The sequence below is a fragment of the Ruditapes philippinarum genome, unplaced genomic scaffold, assembly GCF_026571515.1.
Source record: "Ruditapes philippinarum isolate M1 unplaced genomic scaffold, ASM2657151v2 ctg4011_1_1_1_1, whole genome shotgun sequence".
Taxonomy (NCBI): Eukaryota; Metazoa; Mollusca; class Bivalvia; order Venerida; family Veneridae; genus Ruditapes; species Ruditapes philippinarum.
Genome location: NW_026856269.1, coordinates 45,658 through 71,029, shown reverse-complemented (window position 1 = coordinate 71,029; position 25,372 = coordinate 45,658). Strand labels below are relative to the sequence as shown.

Below are 25,372 nucleotides of genomic sequence, written 5' to 3'. Positions count from 1 at the left end.
GCATACATTGTTTGTTTCCTCGACTGTGTCCCAGTACATATATTGTTTGTCCCTCGGCTCCATCCCAGTACATACATTGTTTGTTTCCTTGACTGTGTCCCAGAACATACCTGGTTTAACACTATAACCTTGTATCTATATAAGTCATCTTTATATCACAATAAAACCATGTTATATGATCATTTCTTCATTCAATTATTATTTCATTGTCTATTTCAGACCCTTTTATTACACGGAAATATTATAACAACATTAAAAACGGCGCCACATTTCTTCCCGAAGGCTGTCAGCATTTTATCCCTTGCAGAGAATGAGATTGCTGATATTAATGAGGTGGGAAATTATTGCTGTCATATTTTTTTATCAAAAATATTTTCATGATTTTCATGAAAAAGAGAGATCTTGTCTGTAGTTACTGACATGGCTGAGAAAGATGTGTCTGTAGTTACTGACATGGCTGAGAAAGATGTGTTTGTAGTTACTGACAGTCTGTATAAGTTTCTTATACTATGTGACAGTCAAGTTGGATATTGCTGTCAAAAATGTATTACAATATTATTACGATATCTTGATTGTATCACAAAATAGTATCATGATCTTACATTTAGACAATTGAAAAATGTATTGCTAGATATAGTTATGTCATCATTGTATCAAGATACTGTATCGTGAGGGAAATTATCACGATTTTTCAATAAATTTATAATATCTGACCATCTCAGCATAAATGTTTGAGAGTTTCATATTTGAATGTTTTGTCCAAGAAATTACACAAGTAACTAACACAAGGTGCTTTGCATCTACAACAATGCCTGCCTGTTACTAAAGTATTTCATAGTAGTTAACATATTGTGTTTATTATGATATAAAGCCAGAAACCGACCAACATCATACAGGTGTTACTACTTTAATTGTTGTATAAATTGATTGAAAGTAACATAGATGAAATTAAAAAAATCTATCAGGAAATGTGAAGCTTAAACAAGCATATTTTGTCTGATTTTATCAGGTTTGTCAACAAGAGATGATCAATGGTGTAGCATGTGTTTTGATAATAAAATAAGTTAAAATCAGTTGTATGTTATACGTTTATTGTATTTTAATGAAGTTGTTGTCTTACGATGTTACCAATAGACTTGATACATTAGGTGGCATACCCATATATTTTGTCTTACATTATATGTATTACACATACACATGCCATAATAAGAAAGTATATGTGTATATATTTCAGGTTTCGTATTTATCATGTTTACCTGAACTACAACAACTTTCTGTGATGAATAACCCATGTGTTCTTATGACGGCATCAGTTATGTATCCTTTATATGATGTTCTATCATTGTTGTCTAGACATATGTCACGATTCAGAACTGTTCACTATTTAGGGGAGAAGTTGTGTAAGCGGCCGGATAGCTCGGTCGGTAGAGCTGCAGTAGGGTTTTCCGAGTGTCTCCGGGTTCAAGCCACGGTCAGGCTGCACATTTTTCACACCCTGTGACACATATACTTACCAAATAACATATGAATAACAGTCTGAGAATTTAGCACTACCCTGCAAGCCTATGGCTAGTAGAAGTTGGGTCAAGCCTTTATAGTTTTCCATGTAAGTAGCCTGACTAGCTTGTGAAAAAGAAGCAGACAGTCACCTTAACTCTGAAAATGAAATAAGTGAATTTCATATAGAACAACAAATTTATTCTCAAAGCTGGGAATAGTATTATGAAATAACTAGATAACTGGTTGTGCTTGATTTTACTTTCCATTTCCAAAGTTTAACATTTTTGGACTGGTAAAAATTGGATTATATTCAGTCTTTGAATGAAATTAGTTTAAAAAATATTTTAACTCTGATATTAAAATTCCTTGACCATATAACAGAGGTTTTGATTACCGACCATTTATTGTCAACTGGTGCCCTCTACTGGAGATATTAGATGGATATACTGTCACAGAGAAAGAACAGTAAGTATATCAACTATGCTCTTTTTTGCCTTTGTTTTAAATATAAAGCTGTAAAACTTCATTAGTAAGTCATCAAATACTTTATACTCCTAATTCATATCATATTCATTATTCATTAAAACAATATTTTGCAGACACTGTAGGGCATGTTACTTGCTCTTGCATGTTACTATATAGTTTGATCTTGCAGTTTTTGTATGAAACTTGTGTTTGTTTTTATTTTACTACATAAATCTATCACTTTGAACTGTTGTTAATTGATGAATTTTAATTTAATAGTTTTTACATGTTTTACTGTATTTTGTTATACAGGTTAAAGGCAGAATGGTTATACAGTCAAGGTAAAGGTCATCACTTCAAGGTCGGTCAGCATGTAGAAACTATACAATACCTGGCCAGTGTATGTCCTCTTACAGCATCTGTACAGGTAAGATTGCGTTACCATAGTTACCTTGATACTAGAATATCTATAAAGCATCCTTCTTTGTGTCCCCTGTGTGTAAACAATATTATTTGTCGACAAATTATGAAACAATAAAAGATAAGAGTATGTTTTATGTAAAATTGTGTAGCTTATTGCAATACTTATTGACTTTGATGCAGATTATTTTGTACTTTATTTACAAAATTTATGATAATAGATTATACATAGAGAAGTTAAAGGAATATTGATTTGTAAAATGTATCTGATGGTGAAGGCTAGTGTCAGTCACTGGAGGTTATTGAATGTGATATGAAATCATATTCTAGGTGTATTTTACATTGTATGTTTTCATGTATAGATGTTATAAAATGTTCGGGTTCAGCAAATCAGCCTTCTCTTTATATCGGTTTGAGATTTGATTAATTTCCATTAGATTATTCAGGCTAAGAAAATCTGTTGTTTTTCTGTACAAGGAAAAATGCTTCAGTTCTTAAAACTTTAATTGTTCTTGTAGCCTATATAATTTGGGGTTTAACAACATGCTTTAGAACTATAGACATTACATGCATTTTGATTGGATAGGCAAGAGCTTTAGTACTATAGACATTACATGCATTTTGATTGGATAGGCAAGACCTTTAGTACTATAGACATTACATGCATTTTGATTGGATAGGCAAGAGCTTTAGTACTATAGACATTACATGCATTTTGATTGGATAGGCAAGAGCTTTAGTACTATAGACATTACATGCATTTTGATTGGATAGGCAAGAGCTTTAGTACTATAGACATTACATGCATTTTGATTGGATAGGCAAGAGCTTTAGTACTATAGACATTACATGCATTTTGATTGGATAGGCAAGACCTTTAGTACTATAGACATTACATGCATTTTGATTGGATAGGCAAGAGCTTTAGTACTATAGACATTACATGCATTTTGATTGGATAAGCAAGAATGCATAACCAATGAAAATAAGGCTTGCTTAGATGATGTATGTTTAATACCAGAAAGGAGTTATTATTCACCTAAAAGATGCCTGAATGGAAGCAAAATATAGACTGAGAATCGAATCATTAGTTCTAATTGCAGTTTACCATAATCAAGAGTAATCGTTTCACTCCTCAATTATAAGATGTTCACAGAGAGTTATGATATCAGAGTTAATGCTGTATCAATTCAATTTAACTTATTTACACTATATTAACAATATCATAAATTATTTTTTTAACTTGTTGATATATGATGTATTCTTGAGTAACTAATATTTCTAAATTCTTGAATCTTTGTCATAAAGGTACTTTGTTCAATATAACTGTTAACAAAACTGTATTAAGGAACTGCAATGTTAACTCTGTGATGTTGAATATTTAGGTGTTAAAGTTTTTGTTAAATGCATTCAGAGATAAAAGTATTCTGTTTAATTCCACTTACAGACTAACTCAGGATGATATGACTTATGTATCCTAATTTACAAATTTCTAATTACAAAATATGTAACATGATTTTTCTTGAATTTTTCATGATTTATTTGAATGTATCTGAGGTGCCAGAACGAATTCTTTAATAAGTGAAGCCTGTAATTTAACAATTGTTTAGTGAGCATGTAACACGGCCTGTATGATTATTAGATGATATTTTATTGTTTATCAACAGAAAGATTGTTTAAAGCTTTCGTGACTGTTACCTTTTAGTCAGTTTTGTCAGAATGGTTTTCTTGTTGGGGTTTCCCCCCTGAAATCCTTCAAATTCTTCTTTTGTCTTCTTTTGTCAGTTTCAGTTTGCCCACACCAATAGTTATAATATTTCTGGGTATATACACATCATCCTATTATGATAATTGTTACTATATTTAGATGTATGAATTAATAATTTGCAGTGTGACTCAGATAGATAGATCAATTAGTGACAGGAATTAAACTTATGAAGATAGTTCTATCATAGAATATTATTATATTTTAGGATTATCATTTTGTCTTATAGTTGATGGACGGTAGGATAAATAATGAATTTTTCATCATCTTCATTTCAAATGATGTGCTTTCAAACTTTTTCATATTTCTGGACTAGTATTTCATTTTAAATGATTTTATTTTATTTTAAGACATAGGTTTATAATAAGTTAATTCCTTTGTGTTACTGAAGTTATATTACACCTGTTTATTAAACTTCAAACATTGTCAAAGTTCTATTTTTTTATATAATCTATAACTAATAAAAGTTCGTTTTTTTCACTAGCATTATTGTTGTCGTAAATTCTAGTGAAGTGGAAACCTGTCTTATATTGATTGCTGTTTAGTTTTCTTTATAGAAGGTGGATAAATAGTTAGATAGATTTGTTTTGTCTTGTGAATTGCCTGATAACTAATGGTAAATCATTAAAGCATGGTGTTGAGTACCGCAGTAGGAGGTTACGTCTAATATAGAATCTCACGTATTATGATTGTGTCATCATTACGCTACACGCCTGATCAAAGTTAGAACACAGCCTGTAATCGTATGATCTCTTACTTTGAAATGTTTTCATTTAGGTCACATATTCTGTGTGTTCTATGACTACCTTCTATAAATCATTGTCATACTTTTTCCATATCATTATAGAAGTTAAATTATCATTGTCTTGTGTGTCTACTTTAACACCATAATCATCAATATCATCATCACCATCATCATCACCATCATCTTGATTATGATCATCATCATTATAATCATCACTATCATCATCATCATCACCACTATCATCATCACCGCTATCATCATCACTGCTATCATCATCACCATTATCATAATTAACACCATCATCATCACCATCATCATCATGATTTATATCATTATCATCATAAAGTTTATTCACATCAGTATCAACAAAAAGATCATCATTATCACCATTTTCATATTCATCAGCATCTTAATTATCATTACCATTAACATCATCATCATCATCTTCAAAAACAATATCCATTATTGACTTGCTTTGTCAGACTTACAACATTTTGTGTTTTTGATGCTATAGAGTTAAGACTGATGAAATCACTTTAAGGAAGCAGTCATACATAGACTTATCATTTAATGTTTTGCTAAAGAAAATGATTCAGTTCTACTGTACAGATCTTGAGAAAATGCTGACGTATGTGTAATCAGAATATGTTTAATTGTGCAGAAATTTGATAGATTTAACTTTCTTACACTGGATTACAATGTTAAAAAAATGTTTAGCAGATTAATTGAGTTTAAGTGAGTTCGTTTTATGAGTACTTGGTAACACAAGGGTTCATTCAGTGAAAAAAAACTTTTGTACGGTCTTCACCTTCATGTATACATTTCTCATTAAATATTCAATTTATTGGTGACCCGTTGAACTCCTTATATACACTGATTTCTTATTGAAATTTGGTTACTTTTCTAAGTGGTAAGTATTTTACAATTATAGAAAATAGATCTATCAGATTTATTTATTTTAGTGATATGTCTGTGAGGTCAAGGATGTCTTTGTTTGATTGACCTAAATAATCGTGACAAATACCCCCGATATTTGTATGTACAGACTTACAGGCCGCAACAATATTTACCGTCTTATTTCACTATTTACTTTAATTGCCCTGTTTAACAATGACTTCTCAGAGAAATATTATTTATATAGATATTTACAAGAAGTAATTTAAAATTATAACAAGAGGAGTTAATTTTGTGGTTTGGGTATTGTAATATTACATCAAATTTTGAACCTTTAGAAATTAGTTTTTTTATGCATGTATATATAACCCTTTAGCCTGCTGGAACAACTGGATATACCCATGTCACCAGTGCAGACCAGGATCAGCCAGGACATCTGTGCCATCTGACCATGGTCAGTCAATACATATTTTGAAATTTTCCGCAAAAAATTATGAATGGTTTTGTCCATATTAAAAAAAAAAGACATGTCCAGTTATGATGTATAACATGGTAAGGTTTAATAGACCTACAGTTAAACAGGCTGAGAAATTTTTAAAGTATTGAATTCAAATATTGCTTTAAAATGTTATGTTATGCACACAATCTTTTACAATTATTTATATCTCATCAACCAATCTTTCTTCAAGATCCATAACTCTCTTTGAATTTTGACAGACCAATGGCCCTTTGTGAATTGATTGGAAGAACATTAATCTTTAAACCTACTAAAGGTATTTTCTTGAAAACTATTACATGTCTTTGAGATAACTATAAGAGGAAACTGTCCAAGGTCCATAACTGTCACTTGGAGATAAACTGACTTCTGGCCCTTTCTGAACTTCAAAAATTCCTGAATACAGTTTTGAGTGCAACATCAATCTGCAAATGCTACTGACATCTGTCTTTCATGTGAACCAGACAGTTGTCTTATGACTAATACTGTATTAATATACTTTTACCCTTTTGGGATAGAAGATTTGTCAATGTGTGATATGCTGTTGTAGGACAGGTAAATGTCTGATATGATATAAGATATGTATAAACTGAGGTAACATCAGGTGATTGAAGCAACAGTCTGTGAGGCACCAATAGCAGGTTAAATGATTTCTATAGGTAGAAATACTTTGACCAAGATTTTACCCTGATAGCAGCTCTTTATTATGATTGGAGATCAATTGATTTTCCAAATGCCATACATTAAGTTTGCTGTTTAGCTATTTCAATAAAATGTAGGCTCTAGAATTATATAAAATGTTAATGACTTCTAGGTTTATTGCTTGTCAAAGCTTTGTTCCAATATATATTACATACAGATGTATACTAGTGATAAGCTAGAAATATTGTAGATGTCTGGTATATGTAAAGGTCAGTGACCTTTGAACCTCCGGACACTGGTCACTGGTAAGGGTCTAATAAAACCATAAAACTATTATGCAGAATTAAAAAGTTTATGACTTGAAACCAATTTTCCCTTAATAGGATATATTTTGTATTACTGGCCACTTTATTTTAGAAACTGACACAATCATGTCACTATCCTTGCTTGACCTCTATGTCAAATCTTTCCTGCCCATGGTCAGCAAATTTCTATGAATCAATAAATTGGAAATTAGAGTTTGTCTGTGGCTTGCAGGCATTTAACTACTTACAATGTCTGCTGTAATGTATAACTGCTGTTGAAATAGAAATAATTGATGTAAAGGCTATAAGAATTTTATGTAGAGTCTCAAGGTGAAACCTTATTAATTCCATGCATTTTATTTGAATCCTAGGTTTGTTTTAAAGCCCTTTTTTCTTCAAATATTCTTCATTTCTGATCCATGTAATGTATGTAAAACAATTAATTGTTACAAGCCAGTATGTTATCTTCAGTATTTAACATTGTAACCCTTGCAGTGACAAAGAATTTTTGTCTCCAAGAACTCCTTCCCCTGCCCCCAAAATTACAAATTCCCCTCCCAACTCACTCAAAAATACTGTTGATATTTTTGGAAAATTCATAATGACAGCTGACATACATTTATTACAGTTTACATTAATATTGACTTGTGTTCTAAAAATATTGAAGAGTTTAATTGCGGAATGTTAATTTAATAGTTATTACAAAATGAACCTTGTAATTGGATGTAAATTAAGGTTTAATTGTACACTAGGATATCATATACTACAATACTTGTACAGGTATTGATTTAAAGTTATATATATATCTTTAATGAAGAAAGAGACTGTTTTGTTTCATGTCAATTTCAGAGAATGAAATCAAAATCTGAAAGTTTTTCATTTTCTATTATAGCACATTTTGCTCTGTATCGCATTGAAATATCAGTCATATTTATTTGTATTACATTGAAATATCAGTCACATTTCTTTGTATTACATTGAAATATCAGTCACATTTCTTTGTATCACGATGAAATGTCAGTCATATTTGTTTTTGTATCACATTGAAATATCAGTCACATTTCTTTGTATCACATTGAAATATCAGTCATATTTCTTTGTATCACATTGAAATATCAATCACATTTCTTTTGTATCACATAGAGGATATTTGTTTGTTTTGCATGTAAGATTGAAATATAATTTCACTGAGTGAACACCAGATGCAATATTTTCACGAGTGGCGTAGCCACGAGTGAAAATATAATAGCTGGTGTTCACGAATGAAATATATTTCAATCTTATATGTAAAACAAATAAATTTTCTTTTTATTTTATGCTTTTTAAGTGATTTTAAGCTATTTTTTACTGATTTTGCCGCGTAACGTCTCGCATCTCCTTTGTGACGTCATAATATCATGACGTCACATCATCAGTTTTGAAATCTAGTTCCGTTAAATTTCTCTAATTTTGTTAAATTTCTAACATGATGTATGATGACATGGACTTTCTTTTCCTAAAGAAGCAAAATTTACGTATGACGGCAATTATTTCTGCCTGTTATTCCATCTAGTTATGATTATCTGTTCATCCGCATTCAGATATAGTCCGGCTACAGTGAAAATTATATTTTATAAATTTCACTAGTGGTTTATCAGAATATAATCATCTGATATATTACAATAAAACACTGGAAAGCATGAAATAAATTGAAATATCTGTCATATTTCTTTTTATCACATTGAAATATCAGTCACATTTCTTTGTATCACATTGAAATATCAGTCACATTTCTTGTTATTACATTGAAATGTCAGCCATATTTCTTTGTATGATGGCACATTGAAATGTCAGCCATATTTCTTTGTATCACATAGAAATATCAGTCATATTTCTTTGTATTACATTGAAATATCAGTCACATTTCTTTGTATCACATTGAAATATCAGTCATATTTCTTTGTATCACATTGAAATATCAATCACATTTCTTTGTATGACATTTGAAATATCATTCATATTTCTTTGTATCACATTGAAATATCAGTCATATTTCTTTGTATCACATTGAAATATCAGTCACATTTCTTTGTATCTCATTGAAATATCAATCACATTTCTTTGTATCACATTTGAGATATCATTCATATTTCTTTTTATCACATTGAAATATCAGTCATATTTCTTTGTATCACATTGAAATATCAGCCATATTTCTTTGTATCACATTGAAATATCAGTCACATTTCTTTGTATCACATTGGAATATTAGTCATATTTCTTTGTATCACATTGAAATATCAGTCATATTTCTTTGTATCACATTGAAATATCAGTCATATTTCTTTGTATCACATTGAAATATCAGCCATATTTCTTTGTATCACATTGAAATATCAGTCACATTTCTTTGTATCTCATTGAAATATCAGTCATATTTCTTTGTATCACATTGAAATATCAGCCATATTTCTTTGTATCACATTGAAATATCAGTCACATTTCTTTGTATCACATTGAAATATCAGTCATATTTCTTTGTATCACATTGAAATATCAGTCACATTTCTTTGTATCACATTGAAATATCAGTCATATTTCTTTGAGTTACATAGAAATATCAGTCATATTTCTTTGCACACTTTCATCTGTATCACATTGAAATTTATAGTCAATCATATTTCATAGCACATTTTGCTCTGTATCATATTGAAATATCAGTCATATTTCTATGCACATTTTGCTCTGTATCACATTGAAATATCAGTCATATTGTGTTTAATATCATGGGGATATATCTACAGTATGTCATTTTTTGTAAGCATCACATTATGTCCAGAATCTTTGTGTCTCATTGAAAACTGTCAAATGGTTTTCCTTCTGTATGTAATCATTTTCAGTGTCATGTTAAAATTGAAATCTTTGCTGCCATGTTGTATTTTGTACCACATTGGGTTGAAATCAGTTTTACATAGTGTTCTTAGAATCTATTTTAAAATGTTCAGTGTAGATGTACTTATTTAGTGTCAGCACTAGGTCACAATTTATTATTAAATACTACAGGGAGCTGTTATTGTTAAAGAGAAACTAATAAAAGATTAAAATATTTTTACTTCAGATGGTTTTAGTTTGAAATGTCAGAGAATATAAGTCAAAATAATGATATCATTTATATAACATAGTTCCAGTAGTAAGGTTAATTACCATAAAGAATTTTTTGGAGACCTCTAAAATTTATAATCATTGAATGTTTATTATATATATAAGGGAATTTACAGTTGAGTAAGTTTCTTGGTTGTCCATCATAGTTTTGAATCACTAGAATAAATTATCTTTTAATAAACATAGATAACTCAATATGCAGAAAATACTTTTTTGAAGGCATTAGATTGCTGTTTCTATTTGAAAAAACTAACCACTCAGGCGTACAGTGTTCTGGTTCAATTCCTACTAATCAAAACTCCAAAACCAATGTTAAATAGCTGATAAACACCACTCAGTGAGATCGATATTATTTCTTAAGTATACTGGTAATTATCATGTGTCTAATTGACAAACAGCGCACAGCAAAATAGGCATTGAACGTAGCAAATGAATCAACCCGTGACATATAGCTAGAATAAAAACTAACCACACAATTATTTCCCCTGATATATATGGCAGCATGGCATAACATCATCCCAAGCAGGTGTCTTGGTCAAAGGTCAAGGTCACATGTTGTGCTCAGAGTGAAAGGCTGCTCTGCAGCAAACTGCTACATATATGAAGCGATTTTGATATAACTTGGCACAAATGTTCACCATTGTGAGGCAGACTGTCACACAAAATTATGGTCTCTGTGGCCAAGGTCAAAGGTTTTACATAAGGTCAAAGTTCAGTTAAGAATATGAAAAATGCTTGAATTGAGGGATTATATCACAAATGTTCACAATCATGAAACTGAGTGTAACTATCATATTCCAGAGCAATTACTCACTGTATAGTTGAGACAGTATGCAGGCTTGATAGTTGTCACAACTGTAACATATAAATATAATATGCGTGTCCCTGAAGAAATCAAACTCCAAAACATTACCATTACATCAATCAGTCATATTCTTGTAGACTATAAGATTTTGCCCCAGACCATTAAGTAGAAATTCAATAAAAAGATAATGTATGTCAGGGTTTAATTCTATAGCAAATATATTTTATATTTATAAATGTTCAGTAACACTGGAATGAAGATTGAAAGGGATTTTATTTTTTCATTACATTCTATGCTTCCGTATATAATCAGATTTTGTGTAAATAGTGAGTATTGTGGTAATGATAAGAATTATGGTAATTACAAGAATTTGTGGTAATAATAAGAATTGTGGTAATAATAGAAATTGTGGTCAATATTTCAGCAGCACACAGTTAGTAAGAGAGGAAAAGTTAAGTCTTTGGTCACCAGGGTAAGTGTGTAAGGCAGAACAATTTTTACATTGTTGCTTAAAATACAACAGATTAACAACTAATCCCAGCTAATCTTTACACAATGAAAGGGAATTCTTATTTTTTGCTTTATATTAAAACTAGAATATTATTTGTGGGAATAATACAATCCTAAATTCTTTGCTCGTTTTAATTCTGCATGTATATTTTCTACTTAATTGATTGTACATTTTCTACTTGATTGAAAACAATTAAGATTCAATTTGGTAATTTGTAAAATAATGGTTTGGATTTAACTTTTGTTGGTGAGTGTTTCATGGAAATTACTTTTTCTCATCTACATAATTGTGGCCTGGTTTGATCAAGTTTTCATGTTTGCCTTTTTTGTAGCTTTTTTTTGGTATTCAGTGTTTTATTTTAAATATTATCTCAGACATTATTTATTTATTCTCAGAGAAATGAACATTGTTTTAGAAAAAAAGTAAATATTTATGATAAACAGTGGAAATATATTTTATATATATAAGTAGTATTATGTGAATTGTTAATGATATATTTTTGTTATTTCATTATGGTGTCTTTATTTGACTTTCATTATTGTAGAAGAGAATTTATGGTGATGGTTGTAATTATTATGTTTTGTTTAAATTTTCGTTATATTATTAATTATAAACAGTTGGTTATATGACCAAGTATAAATGATTGTACGTATATATGATATCAGTTTTAAAGATTTTTGAGAGGTTATATGGCCCTTTATAAATGGTTATATTGCATACAATCATTTATATACAGTCATATGATGTTACCTGTCAAAAATCTTTATAACAAATTTATAATACAGCAAACTACCGTTTTTAGAGGAAAAAGTGAGATTTCTGTATAAATTGACACAACTTTGTATATACAACTATATAAACGTCACGATTATCCAATGAAAAATGATGTTACAAACCTGCAGTATTATAATATTGTTCACTGATTATATGACCAAGTATACATGATTGTAGACATATAAAATAGTATCATTTAGGCATGGACTATATATGGCTAACAACCATTTATATACAAGGTAAAAGTCTTCAAAATACTTCACAGTACAACTCTGTCAACTCGGACAATTGATTTTGCTGGCCGTGTAAAAATTATTTTGTAGGACTCTGACTTTGATTGTGGGTGGGATGTATAGCATTATAAAATGCTCAATGACAATAGACATTACTTTAAACATGTTTTTAAATACAATTTTGTAGAAATCAGTTTTGAATAGTGCTTGTGATAAGAAAGGGATGAGTTTAAATTGGTTCTTTCACTATGGTTATAGTGAGTATCTGTGTAACTGTGATATTGTACTGATAAACTGGGCTTTACTGGAGATATAGTACAGTTAAAGGGTGTATTATACTATGATAATGACCCGTTGAAGGGTATGTTGACATTTAGACTCAAACTTTGTTCCCGATAACAGTGTCACATCAAACAATCCCTTACCCCGCTATCTCACTGGTCATAGCAAGACTCCAGCGATGCCCTTACCTATAAAGATCTGAACTTTACTTCTTTAATCATATCATTTTTGAACATTTCATACTTAATACTAGAACTACATAAGATTTAGATTATATTAACAATTTGTCTTTAAGATGACATTGAAATGTCAATATTTTGTGTAATTTATGTACCAAAATAATGTTTTTACAGAAAGCTGTCCCATGACTGTTTATTTTATTCAATGAATTAAAAAAAATCAAAGGTAAGGTTATTCTAGAAAATGTTCCATTATTTTGTTATTGCCCTTTGTTATTTTTAGCTCGACTTTTCTATGAAAAGGGGAGCTATCCTACTCGCCCCGGCATCGGCGTCGGCGTCACACCTTGGTTAAGTTTTTCGTACCACCCCACTTTATTTCAGAAGTATTACAAGTATGGCTTTGAAACTTACCATACTTGTTCACCATCATAACCTCCATCTACAGACAAGAGTACATAACTCTGTCAAGGTTTTTGACAGAATTATGGCCCTTTTTTGACTTAGAAAGTGTATTGAGCTTGGTTAAGTTTTTTGTACCACCTCACTTTATTTCAAAACCATTGGAGGTATTGCTTTGAAACTGACCATACTTGTTTACCATCACGACCTTCATCAACAGACAAGAGGACATAACTCTGTCAAGGTTTTTGACAGAATTATGCCCCTTTTTGACTTAGAAAATACATTGAATATGGGTAAAATCCACTTATTGCCTTAACCCTTTGAGATATTGCTTTGAAACTTTTAATGCTATTTCACATCATTACCCCCATCTGTACGCAAGAGAAGGTAACTCTGTCAAGGATTTGTTTTAAAAATTAAGGCCTTTTATCGACTTAGAATCTTGGTTAAGTTTTTAGTACCAGTCCACTTTTTGACTGAACAGTTTGAGATATTAATTTGAAAGTTGGAATACTTGTTTACAATCATGATTCCCAAACATGTCCAGGAGAAGGTAATTCTGTCAAAGATTTTATTTGAATTATGGCCCTTAACTGTCAATGTTTTGTATTATAGGCAAGCACTAAAAAACTTAAAAAATCTAAAAAAATTCATTCCTATCCACTTGTTCACTTTACCATAAATTATGTCATAATAAAATAATTCTTCACTAAATATCTTAATGCTCATGGCCATTGTTCACTTTAAAAATACAGAGATTCTTGTATTGCCTTTTACTGCAAAAACTTTTTTTATTGGCAAGCAATAAAAAAGTCGAGCGCGCTGTCTTACGGACAGCTCTTGTTCATATTTACCTTTAAACTCCATTTTTCAAAGAAAAGCAGAGCAATGACCAACTTGTCGGCATTGGCATCAACATCAGCATTGGTGTTGGCATCAGGGTTGGTGTTGGCATTGGATTACCTTTTTGATTAAATTTTCGTTTATTGTCATTAACTTCAATACAAAATATAAGGCTATTTCATTGAAACTTTAAATGTTGGTACACCTTGATGAGTGCTGCCTGCCACAATCAGTGTTGTTACAAAAGGTCAAGGACTATGTGACATTTACTTCAAATTATCTCTTTAATTAAATAGAAGAATGTGATGTTAACTATTAACAATTTACACAAGAAGAGACCTATGCTGCCCTCTGACAATATACTGCATGATTTGTCCCTGTCAGGAATTGCTCAAAGTGTAATGGCTCTATGACTCAACAACCGTGTGTATATATATAACAATAGCCAAATCTCATAACATTTAGTTTTGAGATAATTTTTTATCAATACTTGACTCATTAGATAAGATTGGTCCATTTTTTTGTTTACTCTAAACTGATACTTATAAAAGATAATTTATACTATTTTCATATTTTGTTTCAATGATGTCATTAAGATAAGAATTGATTTTTGTTGACTGAAAGGAAGTGTAATTGTGAGAGTTACCAGATTGTATTGATTTAGTTGTATGATTTGTTTCAATTTAGTGCTAATACCGTTTTTTTAGCTTGTCTGTTTCATAGAAAAAGCCGAGCTATTGTGATCCCTGTATACTCATTGTCAAGTTTGTTGTGCAAAAACTTTAATATATAGCCCATTACTCAAACATTTTAAAAGCTATTAACATGAATCTTGGAATACATGCTTATTCAGGTGCAGCTGTTAGACAAAGGGCATAATTCTGGAAGCTATATTTTTGGAGTTATGCCCCTTTTTAACTTAGAATTTTTTGTCAGAAGTGGCATCACCAGGGGTGCTCTTTTTTTGTCTTCCATATTTTTAAGTAGGTTCTCTCAGGCTGTCTTTACCTTAACTATTTGTCCTTGATGATTGCATTGTTATGTGTGTTAATGAATTAATGTACATTTACCTCAAATTGTAACAGATGACAATAGTTCTAACGACTCACATAATACTTTGTACTTTTACTGTAAATAATAAGTAAGTAGGTCTCAGTAGAGACAACTGTTGTGAAAACTTATATAATAAGTTATCATGTCCTCCTCTAGAGTGTAAGATTCAGATACATTGATAGTTACCTGGTAAATAATCAACTAAAATAATCAGCTAGCTCACATTTAAAAGCAATGATTAATAATTAAAACCTTTCATAAATATATATAGCTGTGTTTAAATTTTATCAGAATAATATTTTGTCTTGATCACAGTATATAAACAAGGCTGCTTCCTGTTATTGCAAAAAAAGGTTCAAGTTAATATATATAGGTTCTCAAGTACAGTGATCAGAAGTAACATGTGCTTGTAATCGCAAGACAGGGTACACATTGAATTTTAAAGGCTCACAAGACAGGGTATGGTGATTTCATTGATGCCATTCCCTAATATTTTCAAGGTTTTTTCTTTGATAATTCAATACATTAAAATTTTGTCAAGTTATACAACTTTATACTGGATCGAGACTTCGGCAGTTTATAAGCATAAAAATTACAAGAAAAATTTATAACAGTTTTATGATCTCTAGATTGTTGTTTTATAATATATATCAAATGGACATTTTGTAATACCTTTATATAAAGTAAGTGTAGAAATACACTAATATTTTCTGTGATATTTATGTTGTTGTCATAGCTAGTGGTCTGATGTGACACCGTGTCATAACGTATAATATATGTGTCACAAAACGTGACCTATACATGGCATGATCCTTTATTTATTACACGTTATTTATAAACCAATCTTTCGTATACCCAATATCCGATCAAATGTTTACATTAACTTTAAAAGAAAGTTAATTTCACTACATTGACTGACATACATTCAATACTATATACATAAATACCATTTCAACAGGCTTAAAGTTGTGCCAATACCATTCTTCTGGATTAAGTTGCATTTAAGATTGTTTTTCAGTTAGTGTTCAACCAGCAGAAAATAAATGATATAAAAGGATTGACTGTTTATAGAACTGAAATATTGTAGATTTCTGTACATTTTATTATATGAATTAAACAACTCTTGTTTGATTTTCAAGTTTGAAGGTCAAATGCAATTTAAGGACCTATATCACAAGGTAGGTTAAAAGAATCATTTGTTTCTCAACCACAGCAAAATTTTCATTTATTTTTCCTTAAAAAGTAGTAGGTAATTTCCTTTAATTGTGAACAATACAGAAAACTTTTAATTGTGAACAATATAAAAAACTAGACATTTTTTATTCATACAAATATATTTTTTTTCCCATTCAACTAAATTTTATACAATACATGTGTTATTTTGAAGTTCTATTGTAACTATATAAACAGCAAGTATGGGATCTATACTTGGAGTTTTTTTCTATGTTTGCTGTCTGTAAAGGGAAGAGAATTGATTTGTTTCTACAGCTGAATAAACTGTTTTATCTATTAATTAATGGTGTTATCAGTATATTGTTAAAGCCTTATTGTCTAGCATTGTCTATTATGGTAGGGAAACATCTGCTTCCATCATTAATGTACATTAAATACTAGTCTATATTCTACGTAAGATTGCTTCATATACAAACTGAAAAAATCATTATTTTGATTTCAGCTAATCTGAGATGCTTCCAAAACTTGGAAGACTTCAGTTTTTAGATCATTACCAAAGTTTCCTGCCAATATTTCATGATAAGAATTATATTGTTAAGAAATTTGGGGCCACAAGTTATACTATGTATCTTATTGTGTGTTACATTCTTGTCATTTATCAAAGTCAGTTAAAGCTCTGGTTGTCAACAGTTTCCACAGTTTCATCCTACTTTAATATCATTTTAATGTTGCTGAAACATGCTGTTGTTATTTTTAATGACATTCTTTCTCCATAACTGTAAATTAAGGAATATAATTTTTGATAATAGCCATATGATACATATTAGGGAGAGCTATTGTACTCTCCTCAGTGTCTGCATGCACTTAAGTTTTTGGGCACAAGTTGATATCTCCAAAACTACTGAAGGGAATGGATTGAAACCTCATACTCTTATTTTAAAGAAAAGTCCAAAGCTTATAATAGTTGCATGGATTTGAAAGAATTTAGGCCCTTTTTTGAATTTAGAAAATTCTGCATTTAACACAGGCATCTTGTTTTTAGTATCAGGCATTGAAAATAGTCACACATTATAACTGTTCTTAGTCTGACAGCTCTTGTTTTTTGTGGAGACTTACTCTACATGATATGACTTACTGACTTTTAGTTGCAATCTATGTTTTAGCTTATAATTCTTGGTGGGTATTTTACAGAAAATGAAATCCTGATGTCTGCCTACAATTAAATCAAAGTTATTACATTGACAAAATAGCTTGCTTACAAAAAATTTAATCAGGTTGTGGGTAGTTAACTATGAAGTTAACCCTCGTCTTTAAGTACTTAAAAAAAACAAACTGACTTGCGAATACAATAGATGACTGGCCTTAGAGTGCAAGTTGCAGTGAAGGTGGAATATTAAATTGTAACGTCTTTTATCATACATTGCATGGTGACTGCAATATCTAACGGGTAAATCGCTTTAATCCTATGATTTGCTTATAAATCATCTGCGATAACAGCTTCTCTCTTGTTACTATTTGACAACATTGAAATTTATAATATTGTTGAGATAATCTCACGTTCTATAGCAAACCTTGCGTCAGCAAAATCTTTAATCCAATTAATAACTGATCATTTGTGTCCTTCATTACAATTCATACAGTAAAGGTCTCGAGAAACCAAATGATTTGATATTTTACTGTAATATTATGGTATACCTGTATTATGAAAAAATTTAACAGTCTGATCTCTTTATATTGACAAGAATTACAGTAATACAGACAAATACTATTAGACGGAAATATTTATTTATATAATGTCATTTAGAGGTCATACAGTTAAGTGTCCAAAACTGTCTTACATTTTCTTCTTACAATTTCTTTTTACAATTTCTTCTTTAACCTGTCTTACAAAAAATCTTCTGGCATGTTAAAATGGTACCAATGTTTATGTGTTAACATTATGCAGAAGGTTGCATACTTTCATAACGCTACTTGAATAAACATATTATATAAATGTCAAGAAGTACTACTGTGACTCCTGCTATTGTCTATTTGCATGAAGGGAACTATATAAAATAATATTATACTTTTGTCAACAGAGTTCTTCCAATGTTGCTTTTCTACATGGGCCTTTACTTTTATGTATTTTTATATTACATGTTAAGCTCACCCAGCTTTTCTATCTGTTAAAATTTCAGCTGTGACGTTTAATGGAATCTGTCACAAGACACATAATTTGATATCAAGGAGTTTGATATGCCACTAAATGCAATATTTTTTATTTCCATGGACCTTTCCTCCTTACTTATTGAAGATATTTGTTTCAGCACTGTTGTTAACAGTTTAAATATATATATTTCAAACTATTTTATTGTGGCAGTTTGCCATTCTTTAAGAAACTAGATTTACTATATCTATTTATAAACATAACAATGAACAAACAAATTTGTTACTTAATGTAGCAAACTGAATTGAACCTAGTAAAAATAAAAGATTTTCCTGTGAACATATATATATTAAATGTTTCCTTCAAAATATAGGTGGTATGTCAACTGTAACAATCTTATTCTATTGTATGCAAGATTATTGGATTACATAAATTCCTGAAAATAACGAGAGATTAATTGATTTACACTCTTTGTTAAAATGTAACTAAATATTTGTGTATATTAAAGGGACTTAGTTTACTGATCGTTCAGAGATTAGCCAAGGTTCAATACTTGCTCTATTGTTGTTTTACTCTAATTAACATAAAATGTAAACATTATGGTCCCATAGTAAAGATAATTATCTAGATATTATTGATTTTAAATTAACGTACAAAGTTAAAATACAATGGTTTTAGTGTGTTTTAATATGTGTGTACTTTATTTTTAAACTTCACTGTAAGAAAATTAATAGAGGATTGTATAAAGTTCAACAAATACATGTATATATAATAGACTCAATTAATATATCAATTACTGATTCTTGTTACTAAAACATGGATTGATTTAAAAGTAAGTGTTCTAGTACATCTTGATATTTTGATCAATTGATACTTAATTGTTTTATAATGACTGAAACGAAGTAGGGAGTAATATAGAAAAATAAATAGAATAATTTCATGTAATGATATCAAACGTAACTAAATAAAGCACAAAATCTATTCTTGTATTTTAAATCTTACCTCATATTGTCTTCCACTACAAGGAGATATGTACAGGCTGTGGGACACCCTGGGCATAATTGACAATTGATTTTGCCGCCCCTGCCCCAGTTCTACTGTACTGGGATATGGTCAAGAAGACTTTGATGATAATATTGAAAAAATCTTTAATTTTTGTTACTCGATTTGAAATCTAGTATTGAAACATTAATTAGACCTACCCTTTATTGTTGTATCAAATGTAAGACTATTAAGCTACAAAAAACATTGTTTGCACTAAATACAGGAAAAATGCTAACATGGCAATGAGCATGAATATTTTATATTTATCAAGGAAACAAGTCTAGTCTGACTGATAAACTATTGCTTGCCTTTATACAAGTGCTTATTTAACCATTCTATTTCGGCCTGTAATAATTCCAAATCAAACAAATTAAAAACTTTAAAGTGACAGAATTTACTATTTCTTGACATGTAAATATTGGCAGGTCTCCATATTATAAACCCCACGTGAAGTTTTCTCAAATACGTCTAATCGAGATGACATCATAACATCGTATTTACATTGGTATTTAAATACCTCTAAACAAAGTACTATTTCTTTAACGATTCTTATTGAAAATTGAAACTGAGTCAGTTAACTACTTGATGTTTTCATTTAAACATCCAAAACAAGTCGGAGAACGTAAGATTAGTTTAGTGATTAGAGTAAGATTCGTGTATTTAGTTAAAATGTCCTAATCGGTCATCGAACACTGTAAACCATGTTGTAAAGCGAAGCTTTTAATAGAATAGAAATATTGATATGTATAGTTGATAGTCTATACTTACGGCTTATGAAAAGTCAGTTATTGAACTATTGGTTTTCTGTAACGGCGTAGTTTTTCACGGGAGCATTTGTTTAATGTTTCTTTGTCAGGAAAACTAAGTGGTATAAAAACTGTGTTATTAATTAGAATGTGATTTATTCTGGACTACTTGTGGATTTAATTGATTGGTCACAATGAGGGTAGGTGATTTTAATTGTTCACTTATAAACTAATGTATAGACATGTATAATGATCTGATAATTTGCTTTTTCCTGATTTGTAATAATTATGAAGAAAATTTTTGTTAAGTAAATGTAATACTGCTTACAGCCGTTTGTGTGTGGGTGGTTTTTTTTTGTGTGTTTGAATTTTGCCCTACAGTCTAAATTTTTATTTCAACTTTGCCCACTGATACCCCCACCCGAGTGTAAAATTGTATTTTTGGGAATTTGTACATAAGTGGAAGAGGGTATTTATAGATGTACATGTATGTGGGTGGGAAATGGGCTGGAGGTAATGAATAGATGTTATATCAAGGTGGGAATTAGATAATTGTACATATTATAGGCAGTAAGTGGGGCTGAAGGTAATTTTGTAGACAGGTGGAGATAATTGTAGATATTTCTAAACATTATACTTATATAATTTGCCTGGAAAGTCAGTAGATCATTAGAAATATTTCATGGTTGTAATAATTTAAATTTTATGCCTATATTTGTCATTAATTGCAGTCCAGCAATTTTATCTAAAAGGGGGAAGTAATAAGTGTAGCAGTTATTTAATGGTTTATAGCTGGAATTGTCATGCTTCCATATAGACTTGATGTCACTTTATATCAATACATTTAAATCTTCTGATCAAATATGGCAATATCTATCTGTTCTGTTCTGTTAAACAGCTGTCAAAAGCTATTCTTACATATATTATCAAGTAATTAGTTCCCTTTGATGTGTATTTTCACCTATATAAATGGTGTTGACCCCAGGCAATATCAAAAGGTATTGTCCCCTTCCCCAGGCATTATCACTAGGTATTGTCCCTACTATTGGGCTGTAAAATGTAAGAGCTAATTAACACTTTATTACTGTCAACTTTGATCTGATAAAAGAAGTACATTCCTAGACTATTAAATACCTGGGACAGATGATATAATATTATGGTGTTAATATGGTGCTTTCTCTTGTTGTCAAATTCTTGTAGTAGCTTTGTTATCATTAAAATCTTGGTCTGTGTACTACTAATACTTGGATTTAATGCAAACATTTTGGACATTTTGGTATGTTGTTTTTATTTTTTTCTTGTTGATTACTAAAGAATGAATTAAAAGTAATGAGATATTTAAGGAATATTTAAGTGTATAAAGCCATACTTCTGCTACCTGCAGTTTACAATAGTTTTGTTTTGAATTTTGAAAAAGAATAATTTCAAATTTGCCTGTATGAAAGAAATATGTTGGTATATTTTATTTTGAGTGAATGGCACATATGGACAAAATCATTGCTTAAAGATGGTCAAAAATCTACTTAAAATTAAAATAGCATCATAATATTTTGTTCTGTTATATTTTATTCGTATTTTTAAACATTTTTCATGCATGTTGAATAACACTTTAACAGAAACATTCTACATGACAATTGTTTCAAGAAGTGACCATAAAATTAAAGAAACAACAAGAATTTAACGTTTTCAAATTTTATAAAATTTTATAAAAATATTTAGTAAGATATAGCTTTATACCCTTAAGTTTATTCAAGTGTAGTGTTATGGCTAGTATTATAGCTGTAATATAGAAAGCTGATTGACACTTGTGTTGTAAGGTATGTTAACTGGGGGATTCTTCATGTTGAAGTTGGAATTATTCCTCATTCATTTTTAGAATCCAAGAGTCTGTGAGGCACCAAATTTTCTATGCTGTGGTATAAAACTAAGAATTCAGGAGAGCAGTGGCCTAGTTTTTAAGGTGTCTGCCTCTCAACCCAGAGATCATGGGTTTGAGCCCTACTCGGGTCACGACCATGTTTCTTCATATGACACCAGTACTGGTTAGTTCCAGGAAGCGGATTCGAAAGTGATTAATATAAGTTGCAAGAACTTGTTTCGCAATCGAGCTAAAATAAAAATAAATATGTTTAAATCAAAACTAAGAAAATTTTGATTTAGTAAGTAAGTAGGTAAGTAACAACTTTATTTAATGAGGCCAACACATTTGGTTTCCCGATTTTATTCAGATGCATAAATTATACAGCCATATTAAAATACAAGACAATATTACACAGAAATAGATGTGTATGGTGCTGATTTGGTGTTATAATTCCTAAAATGCTTAATGTTCTTTTTTAGTTTTTGCCTCTTAAGAGGACTGTCAGTTAACCAATACATTTTCTGTTTTTATTTTTGTTGTGTAAATTGTAACAGGCCAATATTGAAACAGTTTGAAGTACCCACTTAATTACCCAAGGACACTGAATCTTAGATGTATTTGAAAAAAAGAAAATTAGTTCTTTTTACTTGACATGTAATAGAAATATATTGGTGTAAAATCAACAAGCAGAAGGTAATCTATTTATTTGATTTGATTTTTTTAGACTGGGTGATAAAGTGATTAGATTAACCGTGAGCTGGATTAGACAAGATTTTGAGATAATTTATAACTTTACAATAGAACATGTGCATGCGTTTGTCAAAAAGACTGTGTTTTAACTTGCTGGAATGTTTCTCACCTTCTAGGGTTGCCCACCACCATTGAGTTACAAGCTACCAGGGTATATAGGTGTAAAGAAAACGGCTACATGCTAAATTTCATTCTTCTTTTCATTAGAGATGAGTTTTTTCTACCACACGCTAAGATTTTATTGATATCAGCACAATTAAGATGGTCTTTTATGTATTTCCTTGTTTCTAGATATAGAATAATAACAACCTTTTGTCCTTCATCAATGTTAAAGGGACTCCACTGAGGTTTTTTGACATGACAGGACTGGAAATAATTTTTTGAGATTATTACTCCATTTGATGTAGATCTATACTAATAACGTATGTGCAAAATTTCAGATCATTAGCTCCCTCCGTTTTTCCAGAATAATTATTATAATAGTGAAAAATGACCCAAAATTGAAAAGCGTTTAAACGCTTTTCACTCAAATCGGACTGAGAATAGCACAAACATATGATTTTCAATGTATTTCTTGTATATTTCTTGGTTATATTTTATTTATATTTCTGTTTTAAGTGCTCATGTTTATCTATGTGAAAAATTAAAATTTTATGTTTTTAGGCTTATAAACCTCAGTGGAGTTCCTTTAAACATGCTACTATATTGAACAACAAAGTTATTCTCAAATTGAAGCATTATAAGTATATATGAATATAACAAAATTATAGGAAGAATATGTTGCATAAAAACTTTTAAAAAAAGGTTTTACAGATGTATATAAGATTTTACAAATATTTAGGAGTGTAAGCTTATTTTTAAGATATTTTAGATATCTGCCCCTTGAATTTGACCTTTTGGCTTATTTTATGTCACCTCAATGCAGGTAACTTATAAGTCTGACAATTCTTACTTTTACTTTTGGTTTCAATTAACATTTTTCTAAGAAAATTGGCATAGGGTAAGGAAAGAAGGAAAAATGTGCCATTTTACTGCTCTTCAATACCAATTCTTAAAATATTATACAATTACTCAAAAGGGAATCATTACAAGAAAAGCGCCATAAATAAAGATTTGCTTAGCTTGACCTTGAAATAAGAAACAAAATTAAAATATAAGGGAAGATAATTGAAGGAAAGATAACTCAAAAAACAAGATTGGTGTTTCAAATGTTTATGAATCTAAAAAAAATGCAAAGTTTAAACAAATTCTGTTTGCCTGCATAGCTCAAAAGAGAGAGCATTTGATATTGTAGGAGCTAGGGGTAGCTGGTTCAATCCTTTTATGAACAAAAAATGTGTTAAAAAAAATGAACAAAGAAACAAAATTATAAAAGCAGGTTTCATTCTGCCGGTATGAGTATAGGATAGCAAACATTTTTAATATGTAAGCCAAACCCTACTGCCCTTGAATTTGTAAAGTTTACATGCTCGATTCATTTTTGTCGTTTTTACTGTGACAGTTTTTGACATTGCCATGCATATTTTAGGTGACTCATTTAATATTTTCTTAAAAAGAACTTCTTAATCAAGATAAAAAAAATATAAAACCATATTTTTGATAAAAGTTTTAATAAAAATTATAAGGAATGACAAAAGTTTTTTCTCAGTATTGTCGGTAAAGTGACTGCAATCTTTATCATTAAGGTAGCAGTATATAATTTAAATTAACATGTCAAGTTTTGCTTTAATGGAAACTGAACAGATTAATGGCTTGTCTCCTTGCAAAATACAACAGCTAGAACGTGTTCAATATTTGTAAATCATGGATTGTTTGAGTTATTTCAGGTTCTAATTACAGGCAGTTTCAGTGTCAAATGAGAGCTTTCAATAATGAATTTGATTTTTTGTGGTGATAACATCGATACAAGACGGAACTTGCTGTCCCGTATTTCTCCTGTGTCATGGGTGGTTGGTAAACACGGTTAATCTAGTGGGGAGGTGTCTCAAGGCTCTTTCTGTGTTAATCGTAGCAGGTTACTGAATCTTATGTCAATAATAACGAGGGTAGAGAAGTTGTCTGAATACGATCATGATTGGATTGAAAAGTGTTTACTATAACGATGTGTAAAGACTTGTTTATATTTTTACGATTAATAACGGTGTATATAATTTTGCCACCATAAGACGCTAAGCTTGTATGATAATATCCCTGA

At 30.2% G+C, this 25,372-nt stretch overlaps 1 protein-coding gene across 8 annotated transcripts in view; it reads left to right on the top strand.

Moving 5' to 3' along the window:
- Positions 1-219: 219 nt before the first annotated feature.
- Positions 220-25,372, top strand: part of LOC132746033 (uncharacterized) — a gene marked incomplete at its 5' end in the record, with an annotated part of 60,338 nt that continues 35,185 nt past the window's right edge. For 7 of the 8 annotated variants that reach the window (XM_060735088.1, XM_060735085.1, XM_060735083.1 and 4 more), the window contains 5 exon segments: positions 220-333; positions 1,235-1,317; positions 1,882-1,965; positions 2,278-2,392; positions 11,603-11,650. In XM_060735088.1, coding sequence (XP_060591071.1) covers positions 220-333; positions 1,235-1,317; positions 1,882-1,965; positions 2,278-2,392; positions 11,603-11,650 — 444 coding nt within the window. 8 annotated transcript variants of the gene reach the window in all.